This window comes from Rhipicephalus microplus, chromosome 5 (assembly GCF_043290135.1).
Source record: "Rhipicephalus microplus isolate Deutch F79 chromosome 5, USDA_Rmic, whole genome shotgun sequence".
Taxonomy (NCBI): Eukaryota; Metazoa; Arthropoda; class Arachnida; order Ixodida; family Ixodidae; genus Rhipicephalus; species Rhipicephalus microplus.
This window is the reverse complement of record NC_134704.1, coordinates 68,583,359-68,609,409: the sequence shown is the minus strand read 5'-3', so window position 1 is coordinate 68,609,409 and position 26,051 is coordinate 68,583,359. Positions and strand designations below refer to the sequence as shown.

The window sequence follows — 26,051 nt, the reverse complement described above, 5'->3', positions numbered from 1 at the left end:
AAGATTTTAAAAACTTGTATTGAATATATATTTTAATGGAACTTATGTAGTTACAGTTTTGCCAACAGTCAGAAGTTATTCAATGGTACTTGACAACAATAATCATACGATTAACAAGCCTTGTAGCTTTGCTAATATTTATGTTTAAAACTGTGATATGTAATAACTTTACCTAAAGTGAAATCTTCAGGGAGGCATTTTTTCAAAGGTACTTACCATGATGGGAGATTGAACTCAGAATATCATTCTCATCAACAAAATGTTGTAGTGGCTATGTTGCGATGGTCAGTTACCATGGTTTGAACCCTATGGGAACTGACCCATTGTTAAGTGTATAACAAACTCTTCACATGGTGCTTTTTCATTATTTATTGAGTGTGGCGCATCACACAAGTACAAAAAGATACATCACGCACGCTTGACAAGCGAAAATGACAAGTGATGTCAGTATATGCAAAAACTGCTGAAAACAAAGTACACAAAATTGTATTCAATTGAATTTTCGCGGTGCTTGCGCCCTCCGAAAACATTTTACTGATTTCTTTCGTGGCTCTTGACTATAACAAGAGACAACTGATGGCACAAACAAAAGCTTATAAAACATGCTTGACAGCATATGCTTGCTATGTACATGGGCCACGCAAACTTTACTCACAGGACTTAAAGCATTGACACCATTATCAAAATGACTAGTAGATCAGTTTCTTGCACCTACCAGAGCTTAAATGTAACATTTTCAATATTGCAGGTGAACAAACAGCAAGATTACCAGGCATGAAACTAGCATGTTTGTGGACAAGAAAATGCCCCAAATGTTCAGAATTCTCAAATGCAGGCACTTCCAGAACCAAATCCTGTTTTGCCAATTGAGAGCACACATGAGAGCCAGAATGTGTGCCTCGGTTTTAAAACCTAAAGAGAAACTAAAGCAAATAATTTTGAATGCTGTCGGACCTTTAGGAGAATTTGACGGCAGTTCCTTCACCGTCTTTGTGTGAAACTGTGCATCATTACAGAAAAACATCTGTGTGTCTACGTAGCTAGACTTATGACATTGATTACCGATGAAAGATTTAATTCTGACAGGTTTTAATTTTGTATGACACTTACTGTAATCGCCATAAAAACGTGCGAGCCAACATTTTTAGGAAAAATAAGTTCTACCAAGATGTTTAACGTTTCCTGAATGGGGTATACTTCTTTTATGGTTGCAATTTATGCAATGTGTCAGTGCTTACCTGAGCATCTATGAGCAGCTCGTTTAGCTTGGTGATTAAGTTTTTTTATACAGTTGTTTGTACTCTCTACCCCTGTCAAAGCATAAATAAAATCACACAGTAAATAAGAAGAAAGAAAATTGAAGTACTAAGCTAAAAGCCAGCACTAAAATGAATTTGAAGCTTACAAGCTTACTCACTCAGGTCGAGCTAGCATACTGTAGTGTGGACACCAGAAAGCAACCTGAGAAGCCTCACTCAAACTTGAAAGGCAATTTTAATGAAGTGATGTATGCAAGAATGAATAAACGATCTTAGCACATGTGCACACACACCACAACAACACAGACACGTGACATAGCTGAAAAGTCAACAAGCATTACGGCTATCGCTGTAAAGTGTAACGCCCCAGACACACGACAAAAACTCTAGTGTAGCCTGATTGGCGCATTCGCTATGGCTAACCCGAAGGTGGAAACGTTATGTGAATCTTGCATAAGATGAAATGCGCAAACGTGCAATCTTCGATGTGCGCAGTCATTCGTGAACAGTAAAAGGGCTAACATGGCTGCGATGAAGGTTAGCAGAGTGCCTACGCCTCTCTGCTTCGACCGCGAGCGTGGCTTTTTTGTTTTCGTTTCCGTATATGCTCTTTGCCGAGCAAAACTTGCGTCAAGAGGTGATAAAAATGGCCACAAAGCACCACAATGTGGTTATTAGAGTAGTTGAAATTCACCAATGCAGCACTTATTACACTGAGCTGTGCATACCGTGAAATCCTGCTTTCAATTTAAAAAACAAATGAACCTGCTTCTTTAAAACCGAGCCCACGGGTCAAAGCAGTACTTCTCACAGTCTGGGCAGGCTTTTGGTTTTTAAGGGATAAATTTTGTCTGCTTTTAAACATTTTGCGTCAATTAAGAGTAAAACACACTTTTGCAGGGCTAAACTTAGTTCAACTATGGCTTGCGCTTAGTTGTGAGTACATGTGCAGCTTTTTTTTGTTGCATTTTTCTGTGTTAGTTCAGTGGCACATTATGTATGCAAATGCAAAAGGATAACTAAAAATAAGTATTAACTATGGCTTGACTGGCTACCATTCTAGATACTGCTTAAGGGCATTGAAAGGCAAATTCAACAAGATGCATAAATTGAGCCCCTGTTCATGATGTTTAAGGTAATTTGGTCTTCTCCTCTATTTAATGACAAGCCGCAACTTGCACAAGGGGTGATTCTAAAGAACTTACTGCTTATAAAGTCCACACAATTAAAACTCATTGCATTAAAATGATGTATGGCTCGCAGCTAGTAGAAACATTTGTATCACGAGAGCAATATTCTGTGCGGAAGCAAAGGAGCACCTGCACACGAACTTTCTGGGAGCTTTCAAGTCCAATAATAACAGCACATACTGCATTAACATTTCCTTTGTACCTCTATCTACAAGCAAGATTATCGCTTGTTATTTGTCGGCCGTTTTATTTGCCGTAAACATGCGTGCATAACAATTGTTACCTACATTTTATTCTGCGATTCATGCCTCGCTAAGTCAACAAAGAGAGGGATGCGAAAACTACAAAGTAAAGCTTATCAAGTAAATATGCCCATGTAGGCATTGCTACAAACTTATACCAGAGCAATAATCCTGGAACTTCACTAGTGAGCCTAGTTTCACGTGTCAATTTTTTTTATTTCTGTTTGGGGGTAATACAGTTGAACCTTTAATTAAACAAAGCCGCCAGGACTCACAAATTAGTTAGTTAAATCGAGAACAGGGTTTTACGGTCCTAAAGAAATTATATTGTGTTGCAGACTCACAAAAGCTACATCTGTGTATTTGACATTAGATCGCGCCTGCGTGCTGAAAAAGCGGGCAAGTGAGAGTGAATGCGTGCGATCATTATCTGCGCCTAACCCGCCAACCACTTTCGCGATCTGGTGGAGCTACCTCAAAGCCCGGAAAAAAATGCAAAGTCTGTCGTTTCGTGTTGTTTTGGCTTGTAAGATAGCAAAAACCAAAACAAGGATGCCTCCACTGTGTCAATCGTACCGCTCCTACTTGGTAGCACGTTTCCACCAGAAATTTTCGAAGACAGAAATTTGAAAAAAATTGTTAATGCCTCTTTATTTTAATAGCTCATTAAATTGTATTTGGCACAGAAGTTTGTTTCTTCATTTTGAGTTTCTGAAAGCAATTAGCCCATGGACAACTGGTGGGGAACTTGAATTCATTCATAAAATCTGGAAATTTGTAAAATATGGTTTCGTGAAACAAAGTTTCAACTGTACATCAGCTGTGATGAGGCACCCACATTTTTGTGTCTTTAGTTCGTGTTCATCCTATTTTCACTGAAATGAAAATAAAATTTAAACGCCACTGCTGAATACCGTGCTTTTCCAACTACTTTCGGATATTGCTTTACTGACCACTGTGTTGGCGTCGTCACACACGCGTTTTGTTTGCTTCTCAAGTGAGGTTCATGCCACCACGCAGACATAGTCTTCACTTCTAAATCAAGGACCAACTAGAAATCCAGTGATGCAAACAGCCATGCTTTTAGCGTAGGGCATATTGTGTAAACCAGCGAGTGCGATTCATGCAATCAGTCTTTGTTTGTTTGCGAGGGGGGGGGGGGGGGGGCGAATGTTACGCGATTTGGCGATTCTTGATCGAATAAGAATGTTGTGCAGAGCGGCACTTCATGAACTAAAAAAAAACTGACATAGGCATGATCTGAACATCAGCGCAACACCTTAAGCATGCGCCATTGTCATTTGATCAGAAGACCTCCCTGCCAACTTCTGTACATCATGTGCTAATAACTGAAACAGTGGTATTCGCAACAAGAGAATGGACTTGTAGCGTAATAAAAATGAGGCCACTGCTGTTTTAATGCAGCCTTATATCACATTTGCCACGCTTCTCACAATGTGCTGAGGTCTGTTGCATACTATTCCGAAAATTCTCTCCAGAGAAAAAAAAAATGCTTCGCTCATAAGTATAACTGGAAAAGAAAGCCGACAGACAGCTTCAACATAGCGTATACTTTTGAGTCATTGCAACTTAATGACCACCCGCTCATTCATAATAAATACTGGAAAGATAATAATAATGTTATTCATGAAGCATCAGGCAAAGTATTCAGAGTAAAGTACTCCGCAACTCTTCAAAACTTGCATGAGGATACGCAATATAAATACGCTCAGTATAAGAAAATTTGGTCAACAATAGGCCTTGCAAATGCACACACATTCAGCGTAAAAAGTAGGGTAACAGACAAAATAACCTCTAGATGAACTAAATACGCAATGACTACCGAAGTGCAGAAATCTAAAAGCTGTAGTGGACCAGAAGGCAAGACAATGTATCAAAAGAAATAAGTTACACAATGGATGGAATACACTATGCACGCAAAATGTAAAGGCAGAAAGGAATGACTGAAAAAACTAGGTTATACAATGAATGCAATACACATAATGCTTAGGTGCTTGCTATGAAAATAATTCATTGAATATGAACACATTATAGAAACAAAAAAACGACTAGTTGAAAAAAAGAGCCACAAAATTCCTGCCGTTTACACGGCTGAACCACTGTTTCAATGTGACTGTGGTGTTCCCTTTTCGGGAATACACTATCGTAACTCAAGCATATCGGAAATGACTAAGAATGCTCAGGACAAACTCTCATATATTTGAGCACAATGACTATGAACGTGTGCAATTGTGAACAACTGTTTGCTGTGCTTTATTTAGCTAGGCTTACAACACTCCGAAGGATAGGAACAGGTATTCTTGTTTTGTTTAAAGGTAGGGAAAAGCTCGCTGCAACAGTGACAGCATATATGAAAACAAGACAGACATCGTAAGCGAAACTTCATCGTCTTCAGTAGCGTTACCATAACTCGAAGTAGTAGTGGTATGCATATCCAAAATAATGAAAAACACCACGTGCTCTTCACACGCGTAGAATGACACTCATTAACTATAAAGGATGAGGAGCGTGGGGAATTTCAATTTGTCAAGATAGAATAAAAATCTCGAACCTCAAGTCTATCACTTCATCATGACACAAAGTTCATGTCACTAACAACTTTACAGCACATAAAAAAATGCTAGTGCAGCATGTTTTTCCTAGCTGCTTTCATGCTCAGCAGCTTTAGCATTTGCAGGAGTGACATAGGCCACTGTGCCAAGGTGTTCATGACTAAATTTACCACACATGGCTTCAAGATTTTATCCGTGACATAGGCACCAACTCAATACTGATAACAGAACTGACCCACAAAAACAAGCACTGCAGTATATTGTTGCAATACTCTGATATTCATGGAAAATTTGCTTTGTAGTTCACACGGTATAGACTTTAATTTGTTACAAGTGACAAGTTGCAAGTGTCATGTCGGTATAAAATTTTAAAAGGGGTTTGTACATTTAATGTTACTGACCACGACAGGACTACTTAGATTCCGTGTATTTTCCATGGCCGAAAGGTGAAAGCGACATTTGCTTCCCCCAAATCTGGCACCGAGCTTCAGAATTACAACATCGCAGCAATTCAAAATCTTGCAGAAGTGAAATTATTTCTACTGCGCATCACTCAAGAAAACCGATAACATTTACTGTTTTCGAAGCCGGGGGGAAAGAGTGTGTGGAACTGTCATACGAATGCGTGCGTAAACCTGCATCGCCACGTCAACAACGAATAACCAGATGACACTTCCAGCAAGTCAAGCTTCAATAATTGAATTTTAAATCTTCGTAAAAACCTGTACAAACTAGGCACACATGAGTACGAGGGCAAACGAAAGTGTAGAGGCATGAGAAAGAATTCACAGCAATGTTTTTATTGCTTCTAAATATTGTAATAAGCGAGACAGACACAACACCCGTTCGTCGGGCAAGATGTTCTATTCTGCCTCTTCTTCCTCGCTTGCCTAGCATGCGCATCTGTACCAGAGTGCCAGTTTCGGTCTTCGTCGTCACACTCGGCCATGACTGCAAGCATTGGCGATGGGCCACACGACAATGTTCCTGTGGGTCAGGCTAGCTGCAGCAGTTCACATTGCTTCAGGTGGGCGGGGTTGGCTGCATCATCGTGGTCGGCCCCGACCACGCTGGAAGTTTGTCGAAATTGGCTTCGGCGGCAGACACTGGCTATGTCGCCCGGGTCGTTCGCCATGTCGTGGTGGGGACTGGGTCCTGGTTGGTCTTTTTGTTGAAGATAACTCCGCGGCACGACATTGACTGTCACGTGGCAGTCTACAGCCTCGGCCACGCTGCGACTTTTCAGAAAAAGTAGTTCAACTCCGGTTTTCCTTTGGTGGACCGAGCAGGCATTCTCGTGGTAGAAGTTTCCTGTGGTGGTGTGGTTTTCTTGGAGATGGTTCTGGCGGGCGGCCCAGACTGGATCGACATGGTCGCAGGTTGATCACAGAACGCTTTCCTTTGTCCCACCACATTTTAGAAAACAAGGCAGGAAATGGTGGATCCGGCAACGAAACGAGTAGCATCTTATGCAGCCGTCTGCGCAATTTTCTGCGGATCGAGAGATGTTTTTCGGTGCGATAAGACATCTGCACAAACTTGGGGTGAAGTCCTCGTGCTGACCTGCGGTGTACCTCCTGCACCGTTACTCGCGTAGTCCGTGACTTGCGCAGCGTTGTCGCTATGGGGCTCCCGGATGCTGTAAAGTCAGCGATTCTTGAAGCCACGCTGCGTACTGACGGGAGATCCTCGACGGAAGCTGTTCCGAAAATCGAAGACTCTACCAATTCAGGCAGTGCATGCGTTGCACGTATATCCTCTTCTGTCTGGTCAGATGGGATGTTATTAGACTCAGCGGAAAGACCTGTCTCATTAGATGGTAGAGCGTCCAGTAGGATGGGGGCCGGTGCCTCTAAGTCGACCGGACGACCTGCGTTGGGGCCTCTTGCGGAGTGTTGCGCAAAGCTTGCCATCAGGGACCCGCCGGACACAGCTGCACCGTCGGGCCGGTGCTCCTCAGGATCTCTAAAATACGACAGCAGAAATGCCTGTGCAAGGCGGAGTTACACGATCATGATTGTTCCCTACATCTTGGTCACCGAGAGATGACAGGATGGTAGGGGCTCGAATCGCATCCTCTAGGTCGGGCTTTTCCCAAGTTCCGTCCTGAGAGAAGTTTGAGCTACATGGGCAGGTGCCACAGGGAATCGGACCGAAAGCAGCTATGAGCTTGGCGCTCCACTCAGCCCATGACTGCTGCTTCCAACCTTCATACCGGTGCCACGCCGCTGCACCTTCCCGAAGACGGTCTATGGCCACATACCATTTCTGATTCTCTGTCCAGGCCGCGTGCTTTGCTAGCACGTTGACGATTGCCACCCAGCTGTCGGCGTCGTTCCAGACCCCGTCAAATTCCGGCAGTTCATAGGTGGACGGGCGGTGGTGGGGCGGCACGTGAGAATGCGGATATCACTGAGGCAACGCCGTCGAGCTGGTCTGAGAGCTGCAGGAGGGCGCCCCAAAGTTGCCTGCGTTGCTCCGATGAGCTTGCCTCAAGGTCGTGCGAGGCAGCTACATTCAACACGGCGTTAGTGGCACGCAATTCTGGCAACATTGTAGGAGCTCGCTCGGAGATTGACGCTGTCACTTCGTTAGTCTTGACGCGGAGTAGCGCGATGGTACGCCGCAGGTTCGCGGCGCTGTCGTGTGTGAAGTTCGAAGCGTTGGTGATCGCGGTCTTCGAATGAGTAGCGGTTGCAGCACTCACCCCGGTGAGGTTGACGAGCAGAGAAGCCTGGACGGCGTTCCCTGGCAGCTCGTACGTTGAAAGAGTGCGGCAACGGGAACGTAGGCCATGGGAAGCGTGAGCGGCATTCCCAAAGGACAGGAGCCGGTGCGGATCCCTGCCGCGAAAGGGTGGCAGGGTGTCAACAAGGTCATGCCCTACAACCCCAGGGAAGGCCTGGACGCCGTCCACTGGTGGTTTGAAGGGTAGTTGAAGTGGCGGGTGGGACCCCATCACCAAAGAAGCGTGAACGGCGTTCCTCGATGGAGAAGCCCGCACTGCCGACGAACCACGAAGACACGTACCGGTGGCTTCCTACAGAGGGTTCACTTGTCGGCTTGCGCTGACGGCAGAATCTATATCCAAGGCCGCGTGTATGGCGTCCTTGTGAAATGGTACCGGTAACGTGTCCTGCAGCCGCCGAGGAGGCTTTGACGCCGTCCCCGAACAGTGTTGGCAGTGGCGGCAGGTGAACAGCTGTCGAGGAGGCCTTGACGCCGTCCTCAAGCGGCGCTTATTGTGGCTGTCCTGGATGACGAAGCCGGGATGTAAGACTTCTGCTTCGTCGACTGCCCCATTGTAATAAGCGAGACAGACACAACACCCGTTCCTCAGGCAAGATGTTCTATTCTGCCTCTTCTTCCTCGCTTGCCTAGCATGCGCATCTGTGCCAGAGTGCCAGTTTCGGTCTTCGTCGTCACAATATATTGAACTTTGTTATTACTGCATGTTTTCAAGAATACTTAAAAAAAAAAATCACCCTGTAACTGCAACTTTCAAATAAGCTGTTAAGCTAAATACAAAACCTGGCCTATTATAGGAATGTAGCGGGAGGCATTAATTCCGTCGCAGGAATGTGTCGCCATCTCGAAGAATGTCGCAGAAGAAACTTTCACACAGTCAAAAACTAAACAAAACTAAAACATTCGTTGCCTCACAGAATGCAAAAAAAGCAGCATTTATATGCTGGCACCACTAGAATTTTTTTTTCTCTTTTAAGTTTGTTAGGTGAGCAAGGCCTCCAAAAATGAATTCACTTCATTTCTTCCACTCTCATTACAGGCGACAAGAGAAACAAGTTACTCAGCACAATATGCCCAAAGTTTTACAGAATACGGCAGGTCACCTGATAAAACAAGAAAAACAGAGGAAAAAAAGGCAAGTGGTGGGGCTTTTGGGTGCAGTCCCTGGAAATCGACAAATAGGGAAAAGCCGTGTCGACATCATGTCGCGAACAGGCGAGATTCCCGTGATCAGTTCATCATTATGTAGGAATATCCCTTCTCACATGTGCTCAATTAGTGCAACACCTTCAAGAAGTTATCAAATGTACCACACACGTGTGCATGTTGAATTTTTCAAGCTTACGCTATAACTCCCATGCGATGACATTCAGACTAGTGCGTTCACACACACATACACACAGTGATAAGCTTTCATGGTGTCACACTCTGGCGACAGCCACTTGCATAAGTCTGATTAACAGACACGAGGCACACTGGATCATCTTGCACTGGAGGAATGCTGTTTCATATTTAGTATTATCTGCACTTTCTTTGTGTGGCAGCGCTAGCTACTAATGAAAAAAGCGAAAGGTCGCACACCCCCAGTGCCATCGAAACTGCATTGCAGCACACACGCGCTCATTTTCACACACTTCGTAGTGCTTTTATGTACTATTTTAACAAGACGCAATGGTTTTTGAGAGCTTCAAAGCTGGATTTATGCTTACGTAGAATGTGAGTGCTGCTGAGTCATAAAGATTATATCTGGAGCTTCGATATGATGCAATCAATGTCTGCAACATCCTAACCCGAATTCACTTTCATAACTCTTTCAAATAGTTGTAAGTCAGTATACTTGTGCAAATATTATTATTTCGCAGCACAAGCCCTGTGGTCCACTACGCTGCTGCCTCTTCGCGAGTGTCTATGATGAATATGTAGTGAATGCGTAAAACACAGAAGCTGGATTTTCCAGGCCAGTACTCAGATCTGGAGGCTAAATTCAAGTGACTCAGTTTAGCATTTCCATACTCTCATTAACGTAGCACATACAGTGCAAATACAGTATGGGACGAAGAAAGAAATAGCGAAGAATATTTTTTGCTATAACTAGTTTCTGGACTGCTGGGAGCACATGTCTTCAGAGTTTAGTTGCTCCACACCAAGCCTCTTTTACATGGTCAAAATTGTGTATAACAAGGAACGACTGTGCACTGATGCTTGTAAAGGTTACGTACAACAAACCTGTCGGCTCGAGATCGATGCATGTTACATGGTTTGAGGGCGCACAAAGTGTCTTTTACAGGAAACTGAAAATTACAATCCTCAAGTTAAATAAGCACACACCCAAAACACGAGTGGGATCAGTAATCTGTTCAAAGCTAGTTACTCAGTGAGATTCATCACTGTTCAGCGTAGCGAGAAAAAAATAATAAGGTACCTTTAGGTCGCATCACCGACACCTTAGCATGGATAGCGTAAATAGTGCCGCAGAAAATAAAGTTTGTAAGGTCATTTTTAAACAGCGAAAAGAAAGCAACTCATGCTTCCGGGAATTTAATGTGAGTAAATGGGATACTAAATATTTAGCTACAAAAATATACACGAATTACGGTAGGGTCACCTATATGTTTTCAGAAACATTAAGCCTGAATAACTGTCGTTCATACAGCAAAGCTATTCCTTCTTTACAACTGTGTTTGAGTGTTAGACTTGCTTATTGCTGCTAGTGTTGCCACTAATTTTCACATACAGTTAAAACCCAACTTATCGAAGTGACGAAATACATTCGAAATACTTTCTAGTTCGTAAGATCAAGAGAGATTTTGTTGTGCTCAGAAATGTGCAACTGTAACGTGTTGGCACTCATGAGCTACCGTAGCATTGTACTTTCTGCTTATGCGTGCCCGAATGTGGGGCGTCCCATGTTCAAATAATGCAAGCCAGGTAGAGAGTGATGTGAAGCTATGGTAATCAGTTGGCATCGAGAAACGTCCACCTCATTTTTATGAATTTATTTCTGAAAATTCATTGAATCGTATTTCGGACCACGTTAGTTTTCCTCATTTGAGTTGATGACATGCAATTTATAGATACTTTGCCTACGAATGCAAATGCATTCGTTAGGTCGGATCTTCATAAAATCGGGTTTCATTACATCGAGTTTCGACTGGATTACCTGGCGATTTCCTGTAGGACAACTTAAAATAATACACCCGAGTCTCGGAAGATGTTTATGTGCATAATGCACAGCACCATAATAGGAAATGAACATTATACTAAATTGGAAAGCCCTTGTTTCCAGAATATTGAAGTTGAGCATCTCTAGACATGGCCAGTAAATTCTGCAAGCACAAGGCGTGGTGGCTCAGTTGGCCATAAAATTTCACAATTGTAAAGAACCAACTAATTAGACTTGAGAATTAAGAGAGCAGCAAATTCAAGATCTAGTTAACACATAGGACTGGCCACAATGTCACAAACAGTGACAATGATGTAAATGCCAATAGATACGTTTTTCAAAGATATAAAGCAATTCAGAACTCAGAAAAACACATAAAAGAGCTTCTTCAGCAGGGTCACGAATGTTGGCCATTTGCATTTCAGCCTTGTCTGTTTATTAGTAAAAATAAACTAGCACAATGTACTTAAGAGTGAAATTAGTAAGTTTCAGGGATCTTTATCACATGAATACATTAAAATTTATGGTAACACAATGACACACTGAGGCTTCACTGAAGAATAGGCTGACTCACAGTTGCTCTTCCTTTTATCGCCTAGTAATCGAGAACTTACCACAATATTAACACGCATGAAAGTTTCATTTGGAAAGGAATGTCTGAAGAGTTCAAAATAATTGAATATATCAGATTGGTTTTTCAGCTTTGCATGAAATCAGAATGCAGTTGCCTGCTACATATTTCTTTGACAAAATATAGGAGTACACACTCCAACCTCTCCCAACGTAAATGAGCTTAAGCTCATGGCAATGAATTTGCCATTCACATATTGTTCAGACATGACTCAGCAATGCTGAACCAGCTCCTGCACCAGGTCTCGATAGATAAGTTAGGACAGGTCTAGACAGGTAACTGCTGCTAATCTAGCAAACTTCAGATCATCATCATCATTTTCATTTCAGTCTTCACATGGGACCTGCAGGGATAACACCGGGACCTTTGCCGCCCCATAGAACACTGTCTTGCATTTGAAAGGTGTGAGACATCTCCTACACAGCTTTGCAGCCTTTGGGGCACGAGTTGTTCGGATTCGCATGCAACAGCAATCATATTTAGTACTACGCCTGACGTGGGTCATGGCCAGCCTAACAGTAGTGAGAAGTATAACCTAAATCATAAAAGCGGGTCTCTCAGAACAAATACACTTGAAAGGTTCTTTGACATGAGTTCCGATGTCTCTAAACATGTGACTAGACCCATTGATGGGCTATGGAGATCAGTTATGTGGTCATGCTCATGCCACCACACAATGTGTATGAATTCAAGGGACAAGTAATCGAGGCTGCTCACTCTCAAGGGCCTATAAAAATTTACGTACAGAAAGAAACATGTACCGTCGATACGAAAATTTAGAAACTACACCACATAAGAGAAAACTTTGAATTTCCCAGCAGTTTGTGATTTCATTATGTCAAACTGCGCATACACGTCAGCATGTTCTAGAACAGGCCAGAAATTGAAATTCAAGGCTGTTTGCAGAGGCAGCAGGAAAATTCAGATTTTGTTATGACGCGTGGTCAAATTTTGCTGCTGACAGCAAGCGTTGTGAAGATCGGTTACACAGTGAAAGTTCAGTCCATGGTAGTGCGCACTACCAGACATCTCACACTTGGAACTTGGGAGAGATGAAGCTGTCTCTGCAAAACATTATTCATGCAAAAGTTCTGCCGCTCGCAATTGAATGGAGGACACCAGATCCCTATTTAAACGTCTCAAAGAGCAGAGCTGTGGGTGTTTCTGGAGAGAGATGAGTTTTGCACCATTTTGGACAGACTACCAAAGAGATATGACTTGTAATGACTGAAAGTTGAGCGATGCTTGCTCAACAACAAAAGTGCAGCTAAATCACATTACACGCTTCAGAGCAATGTAGAAATGTCTGTGACTCAGAAGGACCTGTTTTAAGAGAAATCACCTCATTTGCTTCAGTTTCAGAAATACCGGGCCACTAAGTACGCCTGCGGACTAAAGGATTCAGTCCCCTGCTGCCTACCATGCTCCTAACGGTGTCAAAAACACCACTGGACATTGTAAAGGAATAGAATGCAGTTCCAGAAATTGAGCGCAATGGTAGCATTGTGAAAGACCCGTTGTCTGAGCCAGCGTATACCACTTGCAAGAAGCGAGGATATAGGGTGATATGACAGTCACTCACATGGCTAAACGATCAGTGCTCTGCGACCTTTTCATTAAAGGGGCCTTCCAGCCCCTTTGCAGCATGGTCAGAAAACTTAGATGATCGGTAGTCAAGGCTAGTGAGAATGTAAGCCAAACGTTGTACTGCAGCACGTCGCCTGGAATTCACAATTATATCTCAGGCAGCCAGAAATAGCTTTCTTTCCTCTTGACAAATGATGTCACAAGCCCAAACATCTACATCATAAAACCAAAGTTCACAAGCACTGACTAATTCACACATTAAGCTGCATAGTTAATGCGGCCACCACCGGATGTCAGGACATCTCTCACGTGCACTTGCAGTCACATTGAAAGTAAGCAGTGTGTCCAAGGAAAAAAAAAAAAGAAATTAACTCATGTTCATCATGTGCGCTTTGTCATCGCCCTGAGTAACTTTCAGCACACTCACTGATATCAAAGGCTTCAATCCTGCGACAAATTCCTGTTACTCTGCTCATGCATGCCGAATGGTAAACATATTTGTGGCAGTCAATTTATGAGCCTATAAAGTTCTTCAGTGAAACTACGCGATGATTACTTATAAAATAGTTGCAGGGCCCCTTTAGCCTTTTTGCAACTGGCTTTTCCATTAAAGGGACACTGAAGAGCAAAACGCTTTTTCACCTATCAGTAAAGTACAAATTCACAATCCCCCCAACACCACTTTTGCCACGACATAACCCTTGGTAATTGGGAAAGTGGGCAAAAAGAAACTGTTGGTGGAGACGACACCTTCAGATTAATGCACGAAACGCTACGACATCATCAAGTTTTGAAGGCTTCTTTCGGGTCTTACGCAGCTTCTAATCGATAAAATCAAAGTACATTGAAATATGTGGTTGCCATAGACTTAACATACGAAGTCTCAGAAAATTTCTTCAAGCTGATGTCACGGAAATAAAAAAAATGCATTGTGGAATTTCTTACATCATGTGCGAAGATTACAGCACGAAATTTAAAGTAAACTGATTTTTTATGCTAATAATGAATTTACGACAGTGAAACTCATGATATTGGAGTTCTCAGAGTGCAGTTTATCAATCTGAAACAACTCACTGCTTCTCCTTCATGTTCCTTTACATGAGCCCGCTGTGACACTTCTGAATCGTCATAGTCACCATGCCCTGTCCTATGCTCGCAACTGTAAGAAGCTAACATGCTGAAGATGGTTGCACCATCATATTGCCACGTTCCTTTCTCAAGCTTTGTTATTGCCCCGTTACACTACGTTCACTGCAAACTGCGCCTAAGATGTTCGAGAAGCTTCGAAAATGTGACGCTCTTCGCGGAAGAAGTGACCTAACTCTTCCGGCATGCCGACCCCAATATGCCTGAAGACAAAGAAGTTCGCTTCCTCATTTGAGGAGTAAAGCCGGAACTTTTCGTGGGTCTGATGCGGAACCCACTGTGCAATGTCGAGGCGTTCATCTCCGAAGCGACAACGATTGAAAAGCCGATGGAGATGTGCACCCGACAATTGAATCGCCACTCTACGCCAGAGTATGCAGAAATGCAAGCAGTCTGCTCCGAAGGCATGCGCAAAGCTATCCGAATGATCGTTCGGTAGGAGCAGCACAAGCTGTTACGCTCAGCGCAGCCTCAGCGAGTGGACTCGATCGCCAACATTGTTCGCAAAGAAGTTCGGCAATCGCTTGAAATGTACGAAGCTCCGCAGCCTCAGCCACAAGCGATGAGCTACGCCGCTGCGACCAGACACTACGTTCCCCCTTCCTGCCCACGTCAAGAGGCCGCACCGTCGCAGTTTCACCACCAGCCACCCCCGCTGCCGACGCCATACCATCCATCCACTGGCCAGCGCAACACTTAGGAAAACGGACGCGTGGACTGCTCCCAACCACCGACCTCTCTGCTACTGCTGCAGACAAGCTGGCCATACCTTCTTCCGCTGCCAGTACCGTCAGATGGGACTGAGTGGTTTTGCCGTAGATGTGCCACATCCACAGGGGGGGGGGGAAAGACCACGCGACATTGCCGACTACCTTGCAACAGCGCAGTGGACACCCCAAGGATCTTCTCGTTCGCTGTCACCTGGCCGCTACATGTCGCCTCCCCGCCGGCCGTACACTGACCCAACCTGGGACTGGTCTCCTAGCCCTTATCCAGGAAACTAAGGGCAGCAACTCCTGGAGGTGAAGTTGCTGTACGACGAACTGCCGAAGATCCTCCACCAACGCGACGAAACCTCAAGAACCTGCCGCAACATGAACGTTGCCCTGACATGAAAACTTCTAGGCCAGAAGGCGACTTGATGACGCAATGTCTAAGTAGCGGTACAAACCGTCGTAGCCGAGATTCGACGCCGCGACCTAACTGCGACGCGAGGAGACAAACTAGCGATCTCGACATCCTCATTGACGGCCACCACGTCACAGCTCTTGTCGACACCAGAGCCGAATATTCTGTCATTAGTGGGACATTCGCCACGAAGTTAAAGAAAGTCAGCTTACACCAAGACACTGGCACTAATAGCGGCGAGCGGAGCTTCGGCCGTCGATCAACTGATAAGCGGCGAAGCGTGTCGGCATTCATACACCCGCCATCGAACATTCTAGCGTTAATGCTATCGGCGACGTAAATTCCAGAATAATCTGAAATGCTCACCTTGTGGGCATAATCTCAACAAAATGATCTACTGCAGCCTCGAAGCTTCTCGAACATCGTAGGCGCGTTTTGCGGTCAACGTAGTGTAACGGGGCGATAAGAAAGCTTGAGAAAGGAACGTGGCAATATATCAATTGCATTCATAAATAAAAGGCTATTTGTTTGCCATTAGAAGACTAGATCGAAACTCTGCATTTGCTTAAGCTTGTACAAGATTAAAGCCACGAAAAGTAAATATGGAGCACTAATGCAAATTGGCTGTCAATGCAAGCAAGAACTGAAGAGAAAGCAATTAAAATGTGAATCTGATTCATCATCAGGCTTCAGCTGCCATACAGCAAGAGACTACAATAAATATTCTGATGCCCTAAGCTATCTACACACTATAGTATTGATTTCTATCAGCATCAGCCTGTTTCTCTGTTGACAGCTTAAATAAATAAATGCATCTCGATTCCTTAGACATGCCGTAACTGTTCTTTACAACTTGTACATCTGAAGAATATCTCAATATAACTCTGTTTCATCCCTGTTTTCAAAGCAGTCATGCACAATCTTTAAGCGGCAATTCGATTGCCCAAATTTTACTTTAAAAACACTTTACGAGCAGTAAGTGTTCCTCGGAAAGACGTGATTGAAGTTCACCAATTCTAGAATCACTTCGTAACAATTAACAAGAATGCGTGGTAATACATACACAGCCAGTTGTCTAAGCCCTTCATTCAACTCTTCGATGTTAAAACAATGAAGATTTGCTTGATAGAGTAAGATGCGGCAAAAAAAAAAAAAAACATGCCACAGTTACGCAGCTACAGAAGATGATATTGGCTGCCTATGTATTGGTGACATTTATAGTGTGCAGATGCCAATATACAACATGATGAATTCATAAATCTTAAAAATTGGTTTTGCTGATATCAGCATGTACACTGACAATGAATGTCGAATACGATGAAGATACAGTCGAATGCTCAACCATGAAAGTCACCACAACAAAATGCATTGTATAACAAAGAACTCCTCCCGTACTGGCTGCATTCTGACTGCAGCCGGGCAGGAACAATGTACTAACGATGTGACTTTTATAACGGAGTATTTTGAATGCCCTGCACTGATTACAGCAACTACGTACGACTGTATTTTAATTTCAGGTGCAACTTTAGTTATAACAAGGCTTGAATGTAAAGTGTTCACAGATTGAGACACGACATCAAACCTTTTAGTAATACAACTTGCATGCACATCTTCAGTAGGTTTGTGGTAGCGCACGTACACGACAGGACAAAATGAAGTCACATGTAGACACACAGGAAGCTATATGTGCCTTCATTTTGAGCTATCGTATACGTGTCCTACAAACAAACCTACTGAAAATGTGCTATGAACGAGTCTGCATGCCATCTTTCGTGAATTTTATTTGTATGCACAACAGCTCGGCAACGTCATCATGGGACTGAATCTGGATGCCAAGGGTAATGGTTCTTCTGATGTATGTCTTCAAACCGAAATTACTCCTATATGCTGTCAACTGAAAGCAGCACGTACTGAATTACGTGCATTACCTAGCCCTAACTTGTCATGTTTCAATCTGTGACCATAGCACTGCATAAAAAGTAATCACTCCTGATCATGCCCGAGAATGCGTGCCCAAGTGAAATCTACCAAACAACGGGGCCAGGCGGTAGACTCAGTCGACTTTGGGTCTCGCAGCCGCCTCCTGAGACTGCTGGGCGGCCACTGCCGCTGCCACTGCGGAGGAGCTCGTGGCGTGAAGGGCCTGCTTCTTGCGCTCGCGGCCCTGCACCTGGTAGAAGACGACCAGGCGACAGCCCAGCATCAGGCTGAACACGATGGAGGGTGCCATGCGCTCAAACTTGTCCCGCAGTGCAGCGTGCGTGTAGACGGCACCCAGCACCAGCACGAGGAGGACCAAGTTGGCCAGCTGCTTGATCCGACCTATGACAGGAAGGCAGGGGTGAGTCATGCATGACGAATTCCAGCAGAACTCGTTGATAGCTTTGTGCAGTAGCATCACACTCATATCAGATAGCAGGGTGCATTTCCAAATTGTAGTCTTGCAAGGACCAAGACAGTGAAGAAGTCGGAAAGACGAGGGGGGGGGGGATGGAGGGGAGTATTCTAGCAAAATGTCTACACACGTTGAAATTGAAAGAATGCCTTTCCCATATCTAATAAGTGGGTCATATCTATAGGGGACTTTACGTAGCTTTCAAGGAAAATATTGGATCGATGAAATCAGCCGAATGGCTGAATTCAGTAACAGAGTTTCTTTTTATGGCGATCTCTCAAAATACAGTAGCCACATGGGATGCCTCAGAAAAACAATGTTTGAGACCAGCCCTATCTCTGAGGCTCCTGCAAACAAAGCGTTATTAATCACAATAAGCGAGAAAGCAATGTGAATACTATTTAGTAAAGTCACAAAAGCTTATTCCTTGTGATGCCGCCGGTTTATAACGAAAAGCTGGCAGGCCGCCTGATTGGGACCCCTGGCCTCGTGTGTTATACTTACTTTGATGCCAAAGTGTGTCCAAATTAAAAGACGTGCTAGTGGGAGAGCGCAAGGAGGCAGACGTAATCTCGCATTCTTTATTCACGAGCAAAAGTTCTGAATAACTAAACATCATGAGCACTTGTGCAAATAAAAGAATGAGGTGCATAGACAAAAACACCCCTTAGCTGTACAGGGTGAACGAAGAGTCACCAACACAAACAGTTGCCTATCTGCTGCTATGATATTTCCTATTCGTTAACTACTTTTGCGCATGGAAAAAGATGGTGTGACATTGTGCTTATCCCTGTATTTAGAGCACGTTTCGTTGTTGACACATCCTTTTACTTCAAACGACTACAAAATATACTACCACCATGAAGTGGAAAAAATGGCAAAAATTTATAGAGTCTACATAAATTGCATGCGAGCCTGGGCTGTTCAGTAGAAGTAAGACGTCTCCGGCACAGTCATCAAAACACGCTCTAGCTACTTCTGGGAGGAATATACCAGGCTGGACGGCGTTACGTAAATTAAGGCTGTCGTGTTGACTCCTCACCTGTCTCCAATGTACACTATGTTTTCGAGCTCGAAACAAGGTTATTTTCTCCAACCTTTTTCCCCAAGTAGTTGCCATCGCAGTTCCCTAATTTGTCAAAGTGAGCCGCACCCATTAGCAAAAGAGCCACCGTCCTCGTTTTTTCCTGAAGACGCCTATCTCGTCGTCTTCTTGCGACAGCCTTAGATCTTTGAAAGTGTTATGTCTTTACGAGAAAATCTCTCTGGAGCTTTTATTGGTGCTCAGCACAGTGCCGTCTACAACATGGCATACATTCGAACAGTCCAAAAACAAACAAGTCCCTGCCCCACTACACTTCTTTGTTTCTTCATTCTGTGTCGTACTCAATTTTCTGCATCCCTCACCCTGATAATTTCACTAATTTTTCCTTAAACTTCTCAGCAGGCAGTCTTTTACAGTCTTTATTATCTTTCCACAAATCCTCCCCACAACAAAATAACTGTCAGCTACAGTTTTCATGTTATTTGCACGATTGTAGAGAAGTCCTGAAACAATGTCTCAAAAGCCTCGATTTCAGTTCACGACTATCTGTCTTAAGTGTTACTTCTTTATCAGAATATGAAAATCTGCGCGGTAACAGGATGGAAAGCCTTCAGAGATGCATTAGCCTCAATAGCACTTAAAATATGTGCACTGCTCTAACTGGCACAGGTTTAACAATGACAATATACCCTTTCACAAAAGAGTCTCCCCCCCCCCCCCCCCGCACAGCCATAGGCACAACACAGTCGACACTGTTGACTTGAAGCAGCTTCAATCGGGGCACACTGTCTTTTGGATAGGTGGTGTAGCTGTTGAGGGAGCATTGAGCCTAAATCGTGCGCATGCATTGCAATTATTGTGCAATTGTTTAACACGTGGGTGGTGTCTTAGTGACCAGAACCATTCACATAGCTTAGCGAAAGTGCCACCAAGGCCACCACGATAACAGCGTCGATGCGTGTCGGTCAAATGGAGGCGTGCATAATGCCGATATGGGGGCAGCCGTTAAGGCCAGTTGCCATTTTCTGAAATTGTTGCGTTGTTCAAGGAAGAGCTGATGCCAATAGTGTCTTTGTCTTCAACTCCCTCTTCAAGTTGGACATTGAAGGGTACCCTTCTGTTCCATTTGAAGAGGCGTGAAAAAAACAACTTGGGTTCTTGTCGTACATGTTTCGTGGATTACTTCTCACATTTTATCAGTGGCGATCTTCTCCCCATGTCCATTTTGTGTGGCTCATACTTTTTACACAAAGTTAAACTGTACCTTTCTTCAAGGGAATGTCAACACTGCCACGGTCCTTCGCTGATGCCTTGGTAGCGCAACTTCATAACGACCATGTCAAAAATCAATGGCTTTGTTGAATCCTCTTATGTCAATGACTTGCTTCGGGAATGTCATTCCTGCAGTACCACTGATATTGAGCTCTGAAAGCCGCTGTGACGAGTGAGAGAAATCCTTCTCCTCATAGACGTCTGTTCATAGGACGCAGATATAACTGCTCCCACCAGTGGTTTACTTTCTGCATTGATGACTTCAGGAAGTTTATTCGTCTTTGAATATTCAGCGATGTCGCCTCAGATAAAAGGAATGATGACAGCTTCTAGTTGCACTAATTATGGCAGTAATTACATAAACTAAAACAATTATTTTTTAATTATTTAAAATACCCGGTCGAATCCAATGGGTGAATTAAAGTTCTTCCTACGAATAGTCTATAGCCACTTCAAAATTTTGGAATGACGTCCACTGGTAATCACAGGGGAGCGATGAAATCTGGCTGAATTAGCTGGCAAACCGAAACTGACGCACCAAACAGAGCATCTACCGTTCACTTCAGAAATGCCCTCAATGTAAAGTTAACTGGTTTTGTTTTAAATTGTATGAAAAGTTTATTGTTCAAGTTTATTTAATTGCTGCTGTAATTAATGTTTGTACACATCTGAAGATGCCTTATGCCAAAGTAAAGCAAACTTCTCAGGTAGCATGCAGATGCCTCCTTTCTGTTTTTTTTTTAATAATATTGGACACATTTCTTGAAACACCAGGTATATGAGACTCGGGCCTAACACGGGCTTGACTCAGTCTCGGGCACGACACGAGCCCGAAGCTCATGGGCACGAGCCTGCCCTGGGCCTAATCCAACGATGCCTTACCCGGCTCGGCCCAAGCTTCCGGGCTGGCTCAGCCCCATGCAGCGCTCAATAGCGCAGTACCTGTTGATACCTGGCAATGTTATATATACCTAGAGACACCTAGCAGAGTGTCTAGATGGGAGACTTGAATAGAGAATATATGTACTATAACAGGTTTCCTTAGGGTCCTGAATAGTACAGGCAGACACATTATTTTCGAGCATGTAAAAAGTAAAAGCAGAGTGTGTGACCAGCTCTAGTAAGTAGAATAGGGGCCCCTTAGCATGGGTAATGGACGGATGACACAGGTGCGCGAAAAGCACCATAAAAAGCCAGACTGCTACTAACCTTTCCAACACAACATAGCAATGATGACTAGGTTGAAGTGTTGCCACAGATTCATCTATTTCATGCAACAGTTTCTCTGTTGTTTCTACGCCCACACTTTGTTAAAACATGCCTTGCATTTCCATAGCCATTATGGCTCAAGAGCATACTCTTTGAAGGCCAGGGTCTGATCATTGAGTTGCATGGATATAACTAGTGGTAAGACCCATTCTGTGTTTCTTTTTCTTTTTTCTGACAAAAGCGAGCAGGGACCAGATATCGAATATTGCAACTACGATAAGCGCTTACTTCTCGCACTGCTCTACAGTCTATGAAAAATAGGAATGAAGAAAGGGCAATATTGCTTGATCTGAAAATGCCGTTTGCACCCTTAAATCGTACTTCACTAAGCCTTTAAGGTGTGCCATGCGGACATATTACGAACGATTCTGGCTCCTGCTCTGTTATTGAGAATTTGCTCATGATTAATGGTCCCAAGTTTAATACTGTCCAAATAGATTGCAACACTTCTTCCCTCTGTTTTTGCCGCTTTGTAGTTGCACATGGCGGACATAGCAAAATTTTCCGAAATATGCTCCCATACCCATGACCACCACCATACACCTAAGCAACTAAGAGTTGGCAGGGCAAAGAGCTTACCACTGCCTCCATATAAGGAGGGGCGAGCCTCACCAAAAGTTACTGTTTATGCATGGGCACAAAATCCCAAAGTGTTCACTAAGTGCCAAAGCTGACGAACAAAAGTTAGTGAGCCCCAGCTTATAGGCGCACATAGCCATGAAAGCATAATATCGAAACCCCGTGGCAGCAGGCAAAACTTGGTATCTTTTTCTGTAATCATTGTCTTGGGTGAAGTTAAGAATGACAGTCAACTGATTATAGCGTCACAACAACGCCCATAAGTAGTGGTGTAATGAAAATGATAGGAAGGTGGGCCTGGCAGTGTTTTGCACTCTCAGCTCCTGTCACAGGAAAAGGCTTAAGCATGAAATTACAGTAGACTCTCAGTAAACAGAACCTAAAGGGACCGGGAAAATGTGTTCCATTTAAAGTAAATTCCGTTTACTGAGAGGTGAACATGGGTGCAGAATACAAGCCCGAAGCGAAGCATTGCCGACGCAATTGTTCCATTTAAGCAGCAGTTACGTTTAACAGATTTCCATTTACTGAGAGTCTACAGTAAACTTTTATTTCATTAACAGTCTCTTCTATCTCACCTGGTACAAGAACTAGGATAGTCCCACAGACCACCTCAGACCAGCCAATGAAGAGCCGGTAAATCTTGGGGTTCATCTTGAAGTTAAGCAGCTTGCTGAAGGGAAACACTTTGGAGTACTGCACAAAGTTGCGCCTCTGCAAGAGTGCAATAGAACCCACAGTAAGATCATATGAAAGTTACATTAGTAAGTTAAGCACCTGCAATAGAAACAGTCAATGTTAATAAGACGATAACCTAAAAGACATAAAAAAAACAAACGACAAGTGCCATTTATTAAAACTTCTCACACTACTTCTCAATGATATGAATTTTTGAGTGTCGGCAACAAGGTACTTAATTTAATTTCAACAGAATTACAGGGTGAAGTTAAGAATGTCTGTATTTACTGCTGTTGCATAGGGAATCGCCACAGTGTCACTGACTTTTCAGCACAAGTGTGTTGTACTTTGTAGCAGATACTCAAGTAAAAATTAGCACAGTTTCACTAAGCGGCGCAAGGTTAGTTCACAGCAGAGCCGGAAGGCACGTAGCTTGTCCTGGCTTGGCTAGAATTTTATCCTCTCCCCTCTTGCTTTCCCACCATTTGCCATACTCTTATTTGCATTTCTATGCTTGCTTGCTTTTTTGTGTCCATTTTTTTCTATCTCCATCTATTTCTTTTTTTGTCTTTCTATCTTTTTATTTTTCTTTTTACGTTGGTGTTATGTAATGCTAATTAATATTATATTGATGACTCACGGCCAACCTCAAGCATAGCAGCTTTGCTGTAGAACTTGAATGAAACTAGCACTGGACTAAGATAACGGGAAGCGCGAGAGGGTGCATGGCTGTTTCGCTGAAAATAGGCAACTTTTCACGGTTTTCCTCAGTTTGCACGGTTCATCATGGAAAGGATGGGATGATTTTTATCACCCATCTTGGGCAGTGCTGGGCCATCAATATGGTTTCCTGGCCTGGAAAACAGAGCAGCCGTGGGCCCGTGAGCAATTATTAAAAAAAAAGTGGCAAGCATCTGTGCAGCAAGCGAGGTGCTCACACAGCAGAAAGACATCTTCGAGAAGCTTTTCTAGGCAAGGAAAGCAATAATCATGGTTGCTTACCAAGTGAACAACTACTCCTTGCCTCAGGCAGCGTATATCACAGTGTTGTTGAAGTGCAATAGACGAAAGCGTGCCACGATCGAAAGCTGCGTTTGCTTCAGGCAGGATAGCAGGAAGAAATGCTTTAGATTATGGTGTGGTTAGCAGTTCAAATTGCCATCTAAAATATATATTGTGCTGTCATTTAAAAAAATTTGTTTCTATTTTATACATGGACACTCTTTGCCAAATGTTTCTCTCGAGTTTTCTCTACACTTTCAATGCAGCAAAAGGGCATCATGGTGCAGGTTTTCTATGAGAAAATTGCATCATCTCACATGAAGGCTGCTCTCATGATGCCGTCGACCAAGCAACACTTGGTTCCCGATTGCTCCTGTTACCTTTTGTCTAACACGTTTTACATCAATAACAGAGGGTAGAGCTACCTGATAAGTATTCATACAAGGAGATGTTAGGACACAACTGAGCACATAGCTGAAGCACATAGCTCCAAACATTGACCATCAACTGAAGTAGTGCACTGTGGCAGAAAGGAAAAAAAAGAAAATATGATAACTTATCAGTGCATGCCCATGCACTATGCAACACAGCGTATGTGTTGTCTCAACTTCTCTCATATGTCCGTGCTTGCACGCTCTGTCTCTTAGCATAAAGCTGTTTCATCATTTTTTTTTCCTGCTTCATGCCCTGGCACATGCCAGGAGTAATAGTGTAACAGATCTTGTTTTCATTTTCTTTGCATAATAAACTACATCCTATGTAGGCAGAGCACAGCAAGGTGCGCCATGCAAACCAGCCCTTTTTCTTTTGACACAGTATTAATGAGAAGAGACAGTTATGTCTTATAAAGAGGACAGAAGGATGACCACCACCATGCTCAGTGGTAGAGCACTGGACGAGTTATTCGAAGGTTGCAGGTTTGGATTCGGCTGCTGGCAAGTAATCTTTGGGTCCACTTTTCTTCCTTCGTATTTACATTACAATGACTTCTAATAACATCCCCTATATTTCTCTTGGTACCATTTTCTGTTAGTTCTAATCAATGTTCTAACGAAGAAACAAGACCTTAACACTTCTTTACTTTTCTGTTACGTGTTTTCTACCTTCGTGCCTTTGGACACCCCACATTGTGTCATAGTGATATGAAGCTGAGGTCAATGTACAACCATGCTGCACACTGGCACATAAATGTCTCCTATCGTGCCTAAGCAGTAAAGAACCCACTCTCATAAAAAGGCAGTGCAATGAGCACACAAAAAGAAATGTTGTAATTATCGTTACTCTTTAGCAATCTGCCGGTTGATGCGCATTCAAAAGAGGATACAATAATCAGCACAAGATGAGCATGTAGACGTATAGTAGCACGTACACATTTCTTTTTCTTTGTTTTTTTATGTAACGCATACTGGTTGCGCAGCGAATGCCTGCTGAGCGAGTCCAACTCGAATAATTTCATCAATACACCTGGACAACGCAGCACGACTCGGCTAAGAAACGCTTCCGGCGGTCGATCCCTTGTGCGCCTACCTAACTAGGATTGATGTGCTGTTTGTGTGCAGTGCGTGTACAGTGGCACGCACGCCGTTTTCGCAGATCGATCACCAGCATTCGTGCAGAAGTGCAGGCGCGGCCTCTTACAACCGTCAACGCGGTTCACTCAATGTGCTACCGCGGTGAAATAAGTGGCGCGAATAAAACAAGCAACAAGGCGCGCTCTCCAGGAAGCACCGGGCGCACGGAATTGCCTCATAGCAACAGACCGTGTGGACGCACAGTTTCCTACTCCGACTCCGCGCGCTATATTTTCATGCAGTAGTCGGGAAAAACGGGCGCCAGCTTTCACATCGTATACGTGCACAAACGAAGAGAATAACCGTGCAGGAAGGGGTGTGCCTTAATTTTGTCGCTTTTTGATCGGAGTCCGTGCGGATGCAGTTAAACGTGAATCTGCTACGTACGATCTCACGGTGCATCTCGCGGTTGATGTTCGGCGTCACTTTCATGGAGCCAACGAATATGAAGAAGAGTCCCAAGAAAACGGAGAGAGTGGTCAGCACGATAGACTTCATTTTGAAGTATTTTGCACTGCGGCGATCTTTGAGAGAGTCCCTTGATTTTCCCCTGTGCCCCTGTATATGCCACTT

General features: G+C 43.7%; 1 protein-coding gene across 1 annotated transcript; it reads right to left on the bottom strand.

Annotated features, from left to right (window-relative positions):
• Positions 1-351: 351 nt before the first annotated feature.
• Positions 352-26,051, bottom strand: LOC119185707 (putative acetylcholine receptor chaperone). Its single transcript, XM_037434599.2, has 3 exons — positions 25,866-26,051; positions 22,806-22,941; positions 352-17,989 (listed from the first exon to the last, which is right to left on the bottom strand). The coding sequence occupies exons 1-3, from the start codon at positions 25,974-25,976 to the stop codon at positions 17,721-17,723; spliced, it is 516 nt and encodes a 171-aa protein (XP_037290496.1). The 5' UTR covers positions 25,977-26,051; the 3' UTR covers positions 352-17,720.

Coding starts and splice junctions, on each gene's coding strand:
- LOC119185707 (XM_037434599.2), bottom strand. CDS start 25,976: ATGAAGTCTATCGTGCTGACCACTCTCTCCGTTTTCTTGGGACTCTTC. Junction 22,942..25,865: donor GCGAGATGCACCGTGAGATC/GTACGTAGCAGA, acceptor GCACTCTTGCAG/AGGCGCAACTTTGTGCAGTA. Junction 17,990..22,805: donor TATCCTAGTTCTTGTACCAG/GTGAGATAGAAG, acceptor TTCCTGTCATAG/GTCGGATCAAGCAGCTGGCC.